At 57.3% G+C, this 16,263-nt stretch overlaps 6 protein-coding genes across 6 annotated transcripts; 3 read left to right on the forward strand and 3 right to left on the reverse strand.

Moving 5' to 3' along the window:
- Window positions 1-2,136: 2,136 nt before the first annotated feature.
- Window positions 2,137-3,446, reverse strand: ColSpa_04167 (serine/threonine-protein kinase ATG1; the record flags this gene model as incomplete). The annotated part of the gene is made up of 3 exons (XM_049270379.1): window positions 2,137-2,253; window positions 2,314-3,255; window positions 3,351-3,446. The coding sequence occupies 3 exons, from the start codon at window positions 3,444-3,446 to the stop codon at window positions 2,137-2,139; spliced, it is 1,155 nt and encodes a 384-aa protein (XP_049126336.1).
- Window positions 3,447-5,128: 1,682 nt separating this feature from the next.
- Window positions 5,129-5,848, forward strand: ColSpa_04168 (uncharacterized protein; the record flags this gene model as incomplete). Its single annotated transcript, XM_049270380.1, has 1 exon — window positions 5,129-5,848. The coding sequence occupies one exon, from the start codon at window positions 5,129-5,131 to the stop codon at window positions 5,846-5,848; it is 720 nt and encodes a 239-aa protein (XP_049126337.1).
- Window positions 5,849-6,351: 503 nt separating this feature from the next.
- On the forward strand, window positions 6,352-7,256 carry ColSpa_04169 (tissue alpha-L-fucosidase; the record flags this gene model as incomplete). The annotated part of the gene is made up of 2 exons (XM_049270381.1): window positions 6,352-7,074; window positions 7,134-7,256. 2 exons carry the CDS (start codon window positions 6,352-6,354, stop codon window positions 7,254-7,256), a joined length of 846 nt encoding a protein of 281 aa, XP_049126338.1.
- A 497-nt stretch (window positions 7,257-7,753) lies between these two features.
- ColSpa_04170 (uncharacterized protein) lies at window positions 7,754-9,636 on the reverse strand (the record flags this gene model as incomplete). Its single annotated transcript, XM_049270382.1, has 2 exons — window positions 7,754-8,099; window positions 8,162-9,636. The coding sequence occupies 2 exons, from the start codon at window positions 9,634-9,636 to the stop codon at window positions 7,754-7,756; spliced, it is 1,821 nt and encodes a 606-aa protein (XP_049126339.1).
- A 573-nt stretch (window positions 9,637-10,209) lies between these two features.
- Window positions 10,210-12,027, reverse strand: ColSpa_04171 (ATP-dependent RNA helicase MRH4, mitochondrial; the record flags this gene model as incomplete). The annotated part of the gene is made up of 1 exon (XM_049270383.1): window positions 10,210-12,027. The coding sequence occupies one exon, from the start codon at window positions 12,025-12,027 to the stop codon at window positions 10,210-10,212; it is 1,818 nt and encodes a 605-aa protein (XP_049126340.1).
- Window positions 12,028-12,979: 952 nt separating this feature from the next.
- ColSpa_04172 (uncharacterized protein) lies at window positions 12,980-15,148 on the forward strand (the record flags this gene model as incomplete). Its single annotated transcript, XM_049270384.1, has 1 exon — window positions 12,980-15,148. The coding sequence occupies one exon, from the start codon at window positions 12,980-12,982 to the stop codon at window positions 15,146-15,148; it is 2,169 nt and encodes a 722-aa protein (XP_049126341.1).
- Between the last annotated feature and the right edge of the window lie 1,115 nt (window positions 15,149-16,263).

The following is a 16,263-nucleotide window of genomic DNA, read 5'->3' on the forward strand; positions in this document are numbered from 1 at the left end:
TTACACGTTGGACCACTCTCTTCCGCCATTGCCAGAACTCAAAACCAGCCAGTTGTCGACTAAATGTGGGACGCTGGGACGAAGAGGGTGGTAATGCTCAAGGCCCCTGGTCAGTGGTTTTGCGCCCTTTGTCGTCGGGCTTGGTTTGGCGCAGCGCTGGATGGATGACTGGATCGGTGGAAAAAACCCTGCCGGATGGCCCGACATCGGGATCGTCCGGTGTGACAGAGGGAACCCGGGAGTGAAGCTGGTAGGAGCCTGTGATTGGGCGGGTGTCTTTCCTAAAATCCGGGGCAGAGGTGGTCCATGTCGGGAATCTACACTGATGTCTTTCGATGGGCGCTTCTCCATGTTGATTCCATCCCTGCTGGTCTTCCTTTTGCGCATGCTGTATGCAGCCAAGGTCGGAAGATTCGACAACCAGCGTGTCATTAAGTCGACTTACTCAGGAAGGGCGTGCCTCTGTAGATCGCATATGGGCTAACTCCAGGGGTGTGTTCGATCCGTAAAACTGAAGTCGTACAGTGAGAGCCACTGCCTTCAATCTTCAAGGTAGCGGATCTATCCTAGTACCGCGGCCTTTCCTACAAACCATTGCCGAAATCAAAACACGGTCATTGAATTATCATACCATAAACAGTACGTTCTTATCTAGTTTGCCTAACACAATGAGAGTGATGAGCTAGCTGGCCACTGGTGAACGGCCCACTGAACTGGCGCTCCAGGATGAACATTAGCTCGCCCAGCACCACAGGCCTTATCGATAGCGGCCAAAATTTCCCGATCTCCCATCCATCTCCCATTCACAACCTCCATCCTGGCTATCACCAACGTTATCAATCGCCAATACCCAGCGACAACATCCATCGTGCCATCCAGGTAGTCGCCCAAAATGACAATTCTCGACGATAAGCCGACGCCCGCAGCGTCCGCCGAGGCCCCCTCGACGACCGCATCCCCAGCGACGGCGGCAGCACCCTCCACGCAGCAACAGCCGCCGCGCGAACTCCGCAACGATCCCGCCCGCACCGGCTTCGACCCGCAGACCAAGTGGTGGATGAACTACTTCAACGTCCTCACCGGCCGCATGACCCCGAGGGCCAGTTCCACTACCGTGAGGCCCGCTACCGCGCCAACGAGGAGCGCGACTGCAAGCGCTGCGAGGAGCACCGCGACTGGCTCCTCGCCTTCTCCCCGACCGTGCGCTTCCTCAACGACAAGATCACCGCTCTCAACGGCAATCTCGACTCGTCCAACATCCTCTGCAGGCGGTGTCCTGCCCGGCTCACCGAGGACGGCGAGGTGCACCGCCAGTCTGGCGGCTTCAGCCCCGCCCACGGGATCCTGATCTGCGCCAACGAAGTGAGGGACCGCAAGCACCTCGAGGACACGCTGTCGCATGAGATGGTGCATGCGTGGGATCATCTGCGGTGGAACGTGGACTGGATGGGGGATTTGGATCTGAAGCATGCGGCGTGTACAGAAGTAGGTTCCGTCAGGTTTCTTGAGAACGGGGGAATAATGAAAAGCTGACTTGCGACAACAGATCCGAGCATCGATGCTCAGTGGCGAGTGCAGGTGGACGAGAGAGGCCTTCACAAGAGGCAACTGGAGCCTGTCGCAGCAGTTCCAGGACTGCGTGCGGAAGCGCGCCATACAATCCGTCCTCAACCGGCCGAGGTGCAAGGACGACGTGCAGGCGACCAAGGTAGTGAACCAGGTCTGGGACTCGTGCTTCAGCGACACGCGGCCCTTTGACGAGGTCTACAGATGATGGGACGGCGGGCAGGACGGGACGATAGTGATGGATAGGCTCGGGAGATCAGCGTGTGCGTGTGTACAATACCCCCCTAAAACTGGATGTACTATATTTCTTCTCACAGAAGCAAAAAAGACCCAATATCAATGCTTGACGATGAATGGCTATGCTACTCTGGTTTTTCTCTCTGAATACTTCAAACACCACGGACATTAGAAAACCCAACTCCCGTACATGCAATTGGAAACCGCACCCCCCCAAAACCCCAAGCCGTAGATCAGAGCCCGCCTGAATCCCGCAAAGAAGAAACGCCGTTAATCCTACAAGGACCGTTATGCCTTGATGGTATGTGATGCATGAATCATAAGGGTCATTAATTAGGAGCTCTTCTCGCGGTTGGCGGCTCTCTCGCCCTTTACGCAGTGCTTGACGATCCACGGGTGGGTTTGGACCTGTTCCAGGGGTATTCTCTTCTCGGGGTCGAGAACGAGCAACTGGTGAGCGGCGTCAGTATGCAGTCTAGAAAAAAAGCGGCGTGCGTTGTGTTGACTCACCTTCTTGATCAGGTCCTTGGCCTCGGGACTGACAAACGACGGCACAGTCATGTCAGCCCGAGCAATCCTCCTTTGCGTCATCACGGGCGTGTCCTCAAAGGGTGCCTCGCCGACAAGGAATTCGTATGTGAGGACACCTAAACTCCATAGGTCGACCTTTTCATTATAGTAGTTGTCGGAGCTACCGGGCTTGATCATTTCGGGTGGCAGGTAGTCAAGAGTACCGCACATTGTGTTGCGGCGGTTGTTAGGGGCGTGGACGCTCCAGCCGAAGTCCGAGATCTTGATTTCTCCGTGGATACCCATGAGGATGTTCTCAGGCTTGATGTCCCTGTGGATGACGTGCTTGCGGTGCAGGTAGCGCAGGGCTGAGGCCATCTGCGCAATGTACTGCGCCGACTTCCACTCGGGGAAGCGGCTCTCCTTGCGGAGGTGCTTGTACAGCTCGCCCTTGCCGGCAAACTCGAGGATGAGGAAGACGCGCTTGCTGTCGTGGAAGTGCCCGTACAGCTGGAGAATGTTGGGGTGGCGCAGGTTGCTCTGGATCTCAATCTCGCGGCGGACCTGCTTCTCGACGCGGCCCTGTTGGAGCTCGTTCTTGTGCAGGACCTTGAGAGCGCAGATGAACCCGCTCGTGCGCTCCCTGGCGAGGTACACGCGGCCGAACTTTCCCTTACCCAAGGGCCGGCCGATCTCAAACATGCCCAGGTGGAAGACCTTGGGCGTCGAGGGCTCGACGATGATGGAAATGGTCGACTTGCGTTCGATCTCGGTGACCTCATCGGACGTCCTCGACGAAGTCGATGGCAGGGGCTTTCTCGTGGGCGACGCAGGGTTTTTCGCATGTCGTTGTGCGGACTGCGAGGGCAGCGTTACCGAGGCGACGGCGTTGGTGCTCTGGGACTGGAGTGCGACCTTGACGAGGTTTGGTCTGCTCGAGCTCTGTGAGAGCTGTGATGTCTTCACCAAGGACTGTACGCCTTGTGTCAGCGAGGGCGTCGTCGGGTGATGCAAGTACGCCGACGAGAGGCACGAACCTGGGTCTTGGAGTAGAGCTTGCCGGTTTCGACAGGCTCATTCTCGTCATTTACAGACATGCGCTCAAAACGCGACTCCAACGTCCGAGTAGCCATTGTGCCGTGTGTTGGAGAAGGTGTGCAACTAAGTCGAGTGTTCCCTGCTGGTTAGAAAAGAGTGCACGGGGAGGTTTCTGGGTGTAAGGAAACCTGGAGTTGGCTGTCAGGTTTATTAAGAAAGGTTTCGGGTTACGATGTACGAGCCGCTGTGGAAGCTAAACAATGGGGGTGAGCATGGTTGCCAGGGGAACGGGCAAACTGCAACAGCAGGGCAGCGACCCGCCCCGCTGTTTTCAGGTACAGCACCTAGGTACTGTGTAATACTGCTCCCCCCCACTTCCCACTCCAGCTGGTGCTTGCTCCCGGGCTTGGAACGACCACCTCGTCTTAGCCGCTGTCAGCTTGGCCTGACGTGAACATTTCCTTGTTCATCAAGGATCTAAGCGGCAGTTCCTCGATGGGCTCGATAATTTCCAGCCCCGTTTCAAGTCAGGCGCCTGTCCAAAAGTCAAGATGAACCAGCCCCGGTGGTTTTTGGACAATGAGCGGTCAAGGCTGCAACATCCCGATGCGGATGCACTCGAGTCGACCCTGTCGTCGACCAGCCTCCTGTTCTACGACTGCGTATCGTATCCATGGTTGTATGTAGGGGCTAGACCAATTAGGTCCATGACTAATGAGCATTCTGCCACTTGGAGCCCGAAGAGCGTTCTACCGACCATTATAGGGCGTTGGTAGCTTATCCATTCTCAACCACCTAGAAAACAACAGAGCCTCATCTCATTGCAAAGGCCCAGCTCCACCGTTGCTGTCCGTTGCTCCAAGTACGTTATGAGATGCGGCTTGAATCGAGAACGATTGACAGCCATGCCTCCCTTTCTCCGATGCGTCGCGAGAAACAAAGTCCGTCTGCCCAAAATTTTGCTTTGACTTGGATTTGTCCAATATAGGACCACCATACTGCATGAAACGTTGTGGCAGAAAGACGACAAATCGCTCTGAGCCAGCTTGTCTAACATTCACGTTGCTCCCGCGAGACAACGCACTCTCCTTGCACCAACTACTTGGTTCCAGTTCTCGCGTGTCGGACTGGTCTTTCAAAGCGTCATTTCCGAATCGAACGTTTTGTTGTTGAAAGGAAAAGCGTTGACTAAGTTGCTGAGATATATCTCCGGTAACCTGGCACAGAAACGTATCACCATACTCGCATACCCAACCCCTCTCGCGGTAAACAAGACCTCGAAGCCACGAAGAGGGACTGTAACAAACAATCTTTGACGACTATTGACTCTGACTATTGAATCTTCTCCTAACACTCAATCACGGATCCTGGAGTTCACAACACTGTCCGATTCGATTATTGAGCACAAGATGGGATTTGACCAACCGACCGCGCCGCCCGTCCCTAGACGTCACCTATCGCCGTTGGAACTTCTGAGAGAAAATGCAAAGATCTCAGGGGATCATATCGAAATGCACGTGAGATGCGACAGATGCGATAGACGCATAGAAGCACCCGTGCCCTACGAATGGCTCCGCAGGATGAGCGAGACCAAAGACCTATACCCAGTACCTGTTCCAAGCTTTAGACTATTCTGCGGAGAGAAACCGGGGGGACCACGATACGGATATCTCCCCAGCTGTGTCCTGGCTACAATGACGGCAGGTGCCTTGCCATGCGAACTCCCAGGTACATCCAGACGTGGAAAAACTTCAAGTCGCTTCCAGGTGTATTCGAAATGGACAAGGCGTGGTTGAAGCTCCGATACCCGCCAGCGGAGGGATATTCCACACATCCTGGCTGGCAGGACAGACTGGAGTACGCGACAAGGTCAATGGCTGACTTGAAGCCTCCGTACGTCCGTTACCTGGGCTGGCGATTTGCGTGGCACCTCTTCTGGCACCACAAGGGCATGAGGCACGAGAACGCACCGCTCGAGAGGATGTGGGGCAACGTTGCAGCGGACGTGCTGCTGTGGCATTTCGAACTCCTCAAGGAACGTGACCTTGAGGCGCTTTACTGCACGAGCGTGGGTAGCCTCATTGGGTTGCTAGTGTGTCGTTGGGACTATGGTATTGCCATCCTTGAGATGTTCTACGCCGTAAGGCAGGACCTCAACAAGCATGGCTTCAACCCGCTCAAGTCGGCGGTCCAGGGTGCCGACACGGCCATGCGCAAGTACATTGAGGCTCGTATCAGAAGAGATGACGAGGAGCAAGAGCATCGATGGTTTCTAGTAAATGGTGCCTTCCTAGCTGTCAGCAACATATTAAAAGAGTACGGGACCGAAGAACAGCATCAGCTTTTTGACAAGCTGTATTTCTTCCTTCCGCGTCTCCCGTACGAAGACTTGTGTCTGTTTTCTCAAGAGACAAGCGAAGAGGAAGCTGGAGAAGAACCAGATGATCTAGATCTAGATCAAGGACGGGCGGATCAGTCGATCGAGTGGCTCTCATGAACCATTGTCGAGTACGGGCAAACTATAGGGCAATCAAGCCCAGGGACATGATGTCCCCATGCGGTCGTAAGCTGGGCCGTATGAAGAAGCCCAGAACTGACTCGGCCGCAAATTTATTAAGAAGTTCGCAGAGTCCATACATGAGCGCGGAAAGAGTGACAAGTTGGAATATTTAGGCGTGCTGGTGTGCTCGGTGGAGATCTCAAAGTGACGTTGGGCCCCTCCCCTCACCGAAACAAGCAGGGATTCTAGTCCCGAGACACTTGTATTCCCCGCCAAACCCCCACCATCACCACCTGGGTGCTCTCCCCCGACCAGAGCTCCAACTCAACTGCCTACCTCCGATCCGAGCTGCACCAGCACCAAAACCTTCCCTCAACACCAACACCTCCGGACTACCATCCCACGATCCCTACCACTTCACCTTGCAGCGCAACCTTCCGGCTTTCTATTAAATCTTTCAAGCCTCTCAAAAACCAACACCGCGACAACCATCGCCCAAGATGAACCACATAACCTCCCCCAACGAGCCCTTCCCGACCCCCTCCGCCCTCGCCGCGGCCACGACAACTCACACCCAGCGTAACTTCCGTATTGCTTCCCGCAAGCTCCCCATCTCCAAGGCCGGCCCCATCGACGAGATGACAGCCTCCCTCGGCATCCCGGTCCCCGAGATGATCTTCGGCGACAACCTCGTCTCCGTCTCCCATGTGCCTACCGGCTGGTCCATCTCCTTCAACGCCTACGACGCACTCGACGCCGTCGACAAGACAGACAAGAAGATGCTGAAAGTCGCCTACGCCCGGGACTGGTCCTCTAGCAGAGAGAAGACGAGCGCGGGGATCAAGGAGGTCGTCAAGCCGTACGATTGGTCCTACTCGACCGAGTACCGCGGCACGCTGCAGGAGCCTGAAGCCCAAGGACAGAAGCTGGAGGGGACGACGACGCGGCAGATCCCACTCGAGCTTCTGAAGCGCCGTGACCCGATCCTCTTCTTCGACGACGTGGTGCTCTTCGAGAGTGAGCTCGACGACAACGGCATCTCCATCGTCAGCGTCAAGGTCCGCGTCCACGAGAAGCGCATGCTGCTGCTGTGCCGACTGTTCATGCGCCTCGACAACGTGATCGTGCGCATCCGGGACACGAGGGTGTACGTTGACTTTGAGACGGACGAGGTCATCCGGGAGTACACGGCCAAGGAGGACAGCTTTGACAGCGTCAAGCGGGTGAGTTTTGAAAAAATTCCTGGTATATGGATGAAATTGCTGACGAGGAGCTTGTACAGTCGTTGTTCATGGAGGGCCGGCTGCCGGATGATATCACCATCGCCTTGCGGGACCCGAACCTGCTCTACAACCTGCTGCCGACGGTCGAGCAGACGGTACAGAGTGTTTCCCTCAAGCAATGAAACGCCTCCCCTCCTTTCTCAATTGTTGCTTCATAGGTTTCGCCTCTTTATGGGAAACCGGCGTTCAGGACAGGGCATGTAGATTCAGGCGTTTCTGGCACGAGGGAAAAGTTTACGGCATGGTGAGGGTACCGCGATACCTTGACAGAAAGAATCCAGTTTTCTATACACACACACCGCACATCATATTGATGGAATCGTTATTGAATCCGCTGAATGAACTAACTTCTGCTTCTGTAAGTGACTGCAGCGGCCTCCCTATTGAAGAGGACGACATCGACGAGACGCGTCAAACGCCCAAGGCTTCCAGCAAAAGCAACGACGTAGTGTAAGGCGCTACGAGCTCGACCACAAATGGACCCCAACAGCGACTGCGCGGATATTCCCGGCTTCATATAAGCATGACAAGCAAAACTCCCTGTTTTCCCCTTGCAACCCGTCGTTCTCCTGTTTTCCTACAGATCCATTAAAACAGCTAAACAGTCGCCGAATTCTCTTCACCGCGCATCTCGGTTCGGCGATGAGTCCTCAGTCACCTCCTCGAACTCCAACTCCCAGCGATCGACTTCTTTGAACTTGCGCGCTGCCTTCTTCAGCTCGTCAGCGCTGCGGATCGGATCGCTGCTATCCTGGCTCTCAAAGACGTCGTCCTGGATAGGGGCGAAGCTATCACCATCGACCTCCGGCTCTGCTTCTGCCTCAACCTCGGCCTCGGCTGCGTCCTCGCCCCGTTCTCCTTGTCCGACAGACGGCGGCTGTAAGTGCGCGTCGCAGAACGCGTCACCGCCCTGGCATTTTCTGCCGACGCAGCTGCCTTGCCACCACGGGAAGTTGCCCGATTCGCTGTGCTGCGGTTCAGAGGTGTTACCTTGGCACGTCGGGAACGAGTGCGCGCGTCAACAAACGAGAGCTCATCGTCGTGCTCTGCAAGGTTTGAGGCATCAATCTCACCCTCCTCTGTGTCATCCACGCTGTAGGGGTCTCGAGCCTTCTTGTGGCGTCTGCGGGGCAACAGCCCGGTCAGATCCGCTGTAGTGACTTTGGGCGACTTGGCCTGCTTCTTCTGCCGGGACTTGTTTCTCGTTGCCGGGAAGTTGGGGGAGTGCGTGAGAGACGGTGGCGAGGAGGCATCGGAGACGTTGCCATCCCGCGTTGGAGTGACCGGCGAGGCGCGACGGCGGCGCTGCTTGGCGAGGGTGCGGATGTCAGGCCAAAGCTCCTCGCTGTCTTCGGAATCACTGCTCTCGGGGGGTGCCATAATCTCATCCCGGTTCGGGGTAGTTGGGCGGGGCAGCGCAGACGGCCGCGTGGGCGTGAGAACGGGCGAGGGCAGCTCTGAGAGCTCCGAGTCGCTGTTGTCATCTCCCAGCTCAGGAACAGACTCAGGCTCAGGCTCGGTCCGTGATGCCTTTCCTGGACGCTCCGCCTCCTCATGGCTCTCTACGCTCTTGCGCTTGCGTGATCGGGTGCTGGAAGTGAGCCCCGCCTCCTTCTGGGCGGGCTGTGAATCCGGTGCGAGGACCTGCTGCGACTCCGACTCGGGCTCCGTCGCTGGGGGCGGCTGCGTTTTGCGCCTGTTCTGTAAAGGTGTTGACTCGGCCTCGGGCTCGAAACCGTTGCCCTCTTCATCGTCAGAGTCGGGTCCGGACGATAGCTCGATCGGCCGCTGCGCACGCTCCTTCTGTGCCGTACCCAAGATACTCGGTTCCCTTTGACGGCGCTTGAACAGCCCAATGTTGAACGTCGAACTGATACCTGGGGTACCGCCAACACCGCGACTGCTCGGTCTGATGGGCGCGTCGTCCTTGTTGATGCTAATACTGGGCGCGCGGCCCCGACGCTTGAAGTGGCTAACACTGAACGTCGAGGTATCCGAACGAGGTGCACTTGGCGGCGCAGCGGCATCATCGTCGTCGCCTATCGTAGTGTCGAGCCCCTCAAACATGTCGTCGTCCAAATCCAACCCCGTCGTGTCCCTCCGGTGCTGTACCGGCGTCGAGCGCGTCTTCCTGCCCAGCTCCAACTCGACCGAGGAGTCAGACTTTTGCCGCTGTTCGCTCAACGTCTTTGCCTTAGAAGACGTCGTATCCAGCTCGTCCTCCAACCTGCTCATGGCCTCGTCCCGCGCGCGTGCTGACTTCTCCAAGGCCTTCCTCTGGCGCAAGCTCGAGCTCCTACTCGGACGCGCAGACGCGCCTCCCGTGAGGCGAGACGGCCCAGGCCCATCCTCCTTTTCGAGCTCCTTGCGGATGACCGAGTGTTCGCGATCGCTGTGGCTGTAGATGTCGCTGCCCGAGGCGGGCGCGGGGCTCGACTTTTCCTCCGGCGCGACGGCGACGGGCGCGGGTGGCGCGCGACGCGCTCGTTTGGGTCTCGGCATTGCTTGGGTTTGATGTTGAGGATGCTAGATTGACGTCCGAATGATTTGCACAGCTTATATATGGGAGAGAAGCTCGGCACGGTTCACATGAAGCGGAGGGGTTGGGCCGAGATAAGGATGGGATGGCGGAGGCTTGTGATATTTTGAAGTGGTGTGGGAGGGAAACACCTGGAGCCGGGACGCGTCGCGAACTCGAACCTTCTGGGCCGGGTCGCGACCCACCCACCCCAAATTGAAAGCAGATGGGAGAGCTAGCGCCACGACATCAGCCACACCTTCACACAGATGCAGGCTAGCGATCAAAGCAACATCCGCGTCTATTATGTCATTGAGGAGTACGTACGTTAATGCATAGGAAGTGTTGGGTGGCTAGCAAGGTCAGAGTTAATGTTTGGGAGAAATATGTTTCATTAGGGAGTTGAGACCTTGAATCCGCCCAGTGCGACTCTCCATCTCAGGTATAATGTGCGTCGTGCCATCCTTCCAACTTGACTCTATCTTTTCTGGTATACATGGTGGTTTTACATAAAATGTTGTACATCCTTCTCTCCTCCACCCAGGCCAAGAAGCACCTTAGATTAGAGCTTGACCCATGAACATGCTCTCCTTAACTTCGGCAACAACGTCCTTCTTGTCGTCCTTTCCAACAAGCACAATGCCTCTTCCACGACGTCCCATGCGCCCAGCTCTTCCTAGGCGATGGATGAAGTCGATGGTAGTGTGCGGGACATCGTAGAGAATGACGTGTCGTACAGCCAGAGTGTCAATGCCTCTAGACGCCAGGTCCGTGGCGACAATAACCTTGGTGTTGGGCAGCGAACGCTTGCCCGTGACGGGGGACTCTGTCGACACTGAGCGTAGAGGTTCCGACGACGTGAAAGCGTTCAGCATCTCGGACTGGCGATTCTCGGCCGTGTCCCTGTTCAGCGCGACGGCGTCGATGCCCTTGGACTGGAGATACTCGGCCACCTCGGTCGTCTTTTCGCGCTCGTTGACAAAGACCATGATACGACGGACGTCAATCTCGCCCTGGATCGGGCCCTCGTGCTTGGACGCCTCGCGGCCAATCGTATAAATGGCGTCGGCGCAGGCCAAGTTCTTGTTGTTGCGGTAGGGGTCCTTGACGACATCAATGACACCAAGCTGGACTCTTCTGGGGATGGCGTGGAGATTCGGCGTCGTGATGCGGGTCATGTTGGGGAAGTTGTTGGCCAGGTAGTTGTCCAGTCTCTTGGGGATGGTCGCTGAGCAGAGGATGAACTGCTTCAGCGACGGCATCGCCCTGTCGATGATGGTTGTGGTCACGGGCGCGAAGCTTCGGTCGAACAGCGAGTCCGCCTCATCGACGATCAGGTGGCTGACCTGAGAGAGGATGTTGGGGTCGGAGTCTGCGATCGAGGCCAGCAGGTGAGGCGTTGTGATGACCATGTCGATACCGCGCGGCGAGTACAAGTTGCGCTGGATCGTGGTAGCGCTGAGGTTGGCCGCGAGCTTCTCCGACTTGAACTTGACAGCGTGGGAGAGCGTCTTGGCCACTCTGCCGACTTGGTCAACAAGCTCTGCAGAAGGAACCAGGACGATGACGCGAGGCCTGGCCAGGGTCGGGTGAGGCTCATCGAATGTAGAGATCTTCTTTGATTTCGATGTCCTCTCTCTGGCCTTCTCCTCCTCAAACCGCTTCTTGTAAGCCTGAATCTCAGGGTTTGCCTCTTCGGCAATCTTCATGGCGTTGACGGCAGGCAGCAGGTATGCCAGCGTCTTGCCGGAACCCGTCTCGGCTGCGAGCAGAAAGTCTTGCCTCTTCTCGCCCCTGACCTTGAACGCGCTGGTCTGACCCAGCATCGCCGGGATCGCAAGCCTCTGGACGGGCGTCGGCTTGATGTCCACCATTCCCCGCAGGAGATCCTCGTTGATGGCTGTCTTGACAGCAGGGAGGAGGTTGAACTGGTCAAAAGACTCGTATTCCTGCATCTTATCTTTCAAGGCGTTCCTCTTTCCGTACGACACGCCCGCCAGAGACCGCTGCATCTTCAGCGCTTTCCTCGGATCGGATGAGGTCTGGGATTCGCCCCCTCTGCTAGGTCTGCCTGATGGCAGTTTCGCGTTGGACGGTCGCGAGGCGACACGGCGCGGCCCCTCGGGGACCCTCGCAAATTTCTGGTTCATTCCGCCAAAGGGTCCCTCGACCAGTCGTCTCGGCGGGCGGGCATCTCGGTTTCGGGGTTTTGCGACGTTGTCAGAGAGAACCATGCGCGATGGCTTCTCTTTTGCCGCCGAACGGTAGCCGGCGCTTTGTGTGAACCACGGCGAAGTCGTCAGTCGGGGGAAGGGCTGGGGCCGTAATGTCAGTTGGCATCTGGGGCACAGCGATGCCAGTGTCCTCGACGACATGGTGGGCAGGCGTGTGGGAGTCGTGGCTAAAGCTGGACCTGGAGCTTGAGTTGATGCAGGAACGAGATACCCCCTGGCTCTCTCGAAATTTTAGAGCTCGGTTTGGAGATTTCTGCGCCGACCCCCACGCAATCGGCGTGGTCTAAGCTCCGTGCCGACTTCTGGCAGCGCCACCTCCGGGGTCGTGCGTCCCAGCTTTCTTAACAACCTGACATAGTCAACGTTGCCGTTACATTTACTCTGTAGGCAGATTGAGCTGGCTTCAGTCATCAATGAGAAGCCTGATTTGATATACGTCCAAGGATTGCCGAACGATGTGAATCTGCTTCTAGTGCCAATGTGTGCATGATGCATGGTTTCGGTGTGTTTTGAAGGCAAACCTAGCTGGCTTGAGGCTTCGTCGCGGCTGTTCGAATGCACTCGCTTCGGATAACACTGTCATGGAGTGAAAGGCATGAGCCAGGAAAACACATTCTTCTCGTAGGGCTGGGCGGTTGTCCGATCGTTTCCATCTCCAGACAGATAGACTCGCGCGTATGTCTTGGCCAAGGATCCTCTCCGGCATTACTGTGGCTGTGGCGCTCTGTAAGGAACTATCCGAGCTTTTTTAGGCCTTGACATCCCGTCCCCTTCAATCCCACATTTCAGCTCAGGTCATCCACCGTTCGATTCCAGCCCAGTGGAACCCCCCTCGCCTTTGTTACTCTCTCAGCCCCATTTACCACCGTTGTCGAGGGGGCGATCCCCTATTTGATCAAGCCTGGTCCTGAAAGGTCAGCTATCTCGATCCGAACCTCCTTTGTCCCTGTCGTCGCCCGCCCGACTTCAACTTCTTCTTCCCCTCGTTGCTTCGTTTTCCTCTCATCAGGACTCCACGTCCTGTAACGTACATACCGTCGGCATATCTTTGAGTCAGAAGCATGTGTATCCCCAGGTGACGGGACCCGAAGCAATGAGCGCCGATCTCTTAGACCTCGACAGCTTCTACCAGAGCCCTCCGTCGCAACAGCAGCGAACGGGGGGCCAGCAGGGCCAGCCGCAGCAAAAGCAGCAGCAACGCCCGCAGCAATTCACGGCATCGTCAACGGACCTCTTTGACTTTGCCTCCTTCGCCAGCAACAGGCCAGCAGCCGCGGCGACGCCGGTTCAACAGACCCAGCCATGGCCCAATTTTGAGACGCAGCAACCAAGCGGTGCTAGCGGTGGCAGCAACGGAGGATGGGGTGACTTCGGCTCATTCTCGTCGGGCTTCACGCCTTCATCAACCTCGCAGCAGCAGCCGAGGCAGACGCAACAAGCTGCCGACGACGATGACGGATGGGGCGACTTCGAGGTTGCGGAGCCTACACCGACTCAGCGCTCATTCGTGTTGCCCCCGCAGACGAACAAAGCGAGGGCGTCGCCGCCACCGCGGAACCGCATCGCGCGCGCCTCGACGTTCGATCTCATGACGAACAACCTCATCAACGTTGTCGACATGCCTCGTGGCTCGGGCCTTTCGTCGATCCCGAGTCCGGGGCTCCCCTCGCCGAACCAGCAACCCGCCCCTAGCCCGGGACTCTCATGGCAGCAGTCGAACCGACAGCCCAGCCCTGGGCTTACATGGCAAACAGCGAGCTCCAAGCCGCCGGTCAGCCCGGGGCTTTCGTTTCAGGCATCATCTGCGAAGCCGCAGCCAAGTCCTGGGTTTGCTAGTCAGATGTATGGGTCGCAAAAGAAGCCAGGCCCCAAGCCGGCTAAGCAGTCTGACTCGAATGTCTTATTTGACGCGGAAGATTTCGAGCTTCAGGGCGGAAACGACGATGAGGAAGAAGATGATGAGTTTGGCGATTTTGAGACTGTACAGACTCCGTTTCCCGGCGCAAACATGAGTCCGACGCTGGATTCAAGACCAGCCCAACGGCAACCACCACAGGCATCACAGCCCCCGCCATCTATGGACTTGCTTTCCCTCGACGACGATCCTATCCCGGTTTCCCAGCCTCCATCGAAGAAGCCGCAGCTTTCTTCATTAAACCTCACCGCGCCTACCTCACCATATCCCCAGGCACCCAAGTCGCCGTCCTTCCATGAGCGCAACCCCTTTCCGGGCCTGGGTCTCAGGACGCCGACTTCTGGAAATTTCCAGGATGAGGAGAAGAAGAAGGACGACCAAACCAACTCCCCCTCACCCGTCACGGCGTGGCCCTCTTTCGGCCAGACATCACCCAAGAAGCCATCCACCGGTGCGACGAAGAAGTCCTCTACTGCCACCAACCTCCAGAAGACGCAAGAGGAAGAAGCCTGGCCAGATTTTGAAGACTTCCCCGACGATGAGCCCTCTGCCGTTGACTCCGCCAAACCCCCGGAGAGCTGGGATTGGGACGCAGTGGACGGCGTCCAGCCCGCAGCCCCGTCCCCGGTCGTCGCCAAAAAACCCGCCCCGAAACCCAAAACAGAGCCGGAGCCAGCCCCCGACGCCCGCGACGACGCCCCGCCGCCCATCAACATCCCCCCTCCTTCCGTCCTTCTATCTATCTTCCCGCAACTCCTCGACCTCGCAAACTCATCTCTCTTCAAGCCCACGGGCCAGATGCCGGCGCCCATCAAGAAACGTGTTCTGTCGGACCCGGGCACCGTGACGTTCCTCCGCGCATACCTTCTCCTCGCCATCGTCGCCGCCCGCGTCATCGCCGGTCGCAAGCTCCGCTGGCACCGCGACAAGTTCCTCGCCCAGGGCATGGCCATCTCGGCCGCCGGAGCCAAGGGCATGAAGCTCGCGGGCGTCGACAAGGCGCAGGCGGCGCGCGAGGATCGCGAGGCGGCCGACGTCGTGGGCGTGTGGAGGGAGCACGTCGGCCGGCTGCGGTCCGCCGTCGCGGCGGCGAACTCGACGGTCAAGTCGCCGCGCGACCAGCTCCGCGTGCCCGAGATCAACGAGACCATCCCCGTATCGACGGCCAAGGTTGTGCCGACGGCGCCCAAGCCGTGCGTCATCTGCGGCCTGAAGCGCGAGGAGCGGGTGAGCAAGGTCGACTTCGACGTCGAAGACAGCTTTGGGGAGTGGTGGGTTGAGCACTGGGGTCATCGGGCCTGCAAGAACTTTTGGGTGGAGCACGAGAAGCAGCTGCGGCAGAGGTGAATGGAGGTGATGTCACGGTGGAAGGAGACCAGATTGTACATACTGAACATACATGATACCTCGGGTGTTTTCTTTGCATCTATCGGGCGGCGACCTTGACAACATCAGAACATTTAGGTTAGGCGACAGCACATCAATGGCTTCAGGCTATCGTTTTACGGTCATGGCTTCATTTGAGCCTCACCTCCTGGGTTAGTCGAGACGGGCATTGCCGCGGTGAGACGTTCCGTCGCTTATTCAGTCTCAATCGGATCAGATGGTTTCTGTGCGATGAGCAGCAGTTACCATGCTGTAGAGGGTGTGTTGCCCTGGGTTACCTTCGACGTGTTGGCGCTTGATGACTCTGATCGCTCGTTGTGCGCACCTCCAGCCCGACATCGTCTATCAGACATAGGGTATCCCGGCAGGGGCCAAGTGTCGCGTGCAATCCGTCCACGACCAATGTGCCCTGCGAGCGTCGCATGATAGAGGCATTGAATAGCACTAGTCAATGAGAAAACCATCGAAATCCTACAACGAGTCTCTTGTTGCAGGCGAGCCGGCGCTGCGAGGTGCACTTAGGCCGGGATGGGCAGAGGCTCGCTGCCGAATGAGAGAAGACGGTACGAGCATTAGTGAAGAGGCTACTGCAACGTAGACGCTACGTGAGGGTTGCTGGAGAGGCTTCTTCGTGGAGCTTCCGTCGGCACGCATAAATCCCACGGCTGGGGTGCCTACCTTAGGCTGGCCAATCCGGAATGATGGCAAGGAATGGGCTGTCCTTGAAAGGCTGACCCATTTGCATCGTATTTACGGGGCGGAAGAGCTGCGACGGATGGCCGGAGACTAGTGAGATGCCTGCGACGGCATCGCATGTGGCGGCCGATTAGCGGGGAGGCTGGAAGAGGAGCACATTGTAACTCTCCTCGTCAGATTGTGTAAGCAGATATCACCCGCGCAATCCGGATAGTGAGGGATGCTGCAACACCGCGTTACACTACATAGCAAGCCCTCTTGTTTGGCCATAGTGGCTCAACAAGGTCGAATGTCAAGCATCGGAGGACTGGGAAAAACAGATTTGCTGGGCCGTCTTGAGGCGAGCCTGCGAAGCACGGACTGCCATGGGATTTCCGACA

Source organism: Colletotrichum spaethianum (genome assembly GCF_022836535.1).
Source record: "Colletotrichum spaethianum MAFF 239500 DNA, contig08, whole genome shotgun sequence".
Taxonomy (NCBI): domain Eukaryota; kingdom Fungi; phylum Ascomycota; class Sordariomycetes; order Glomerellales; family Glomerellaceae; genus Colletotrichum; species Colletotrichum spaethianum.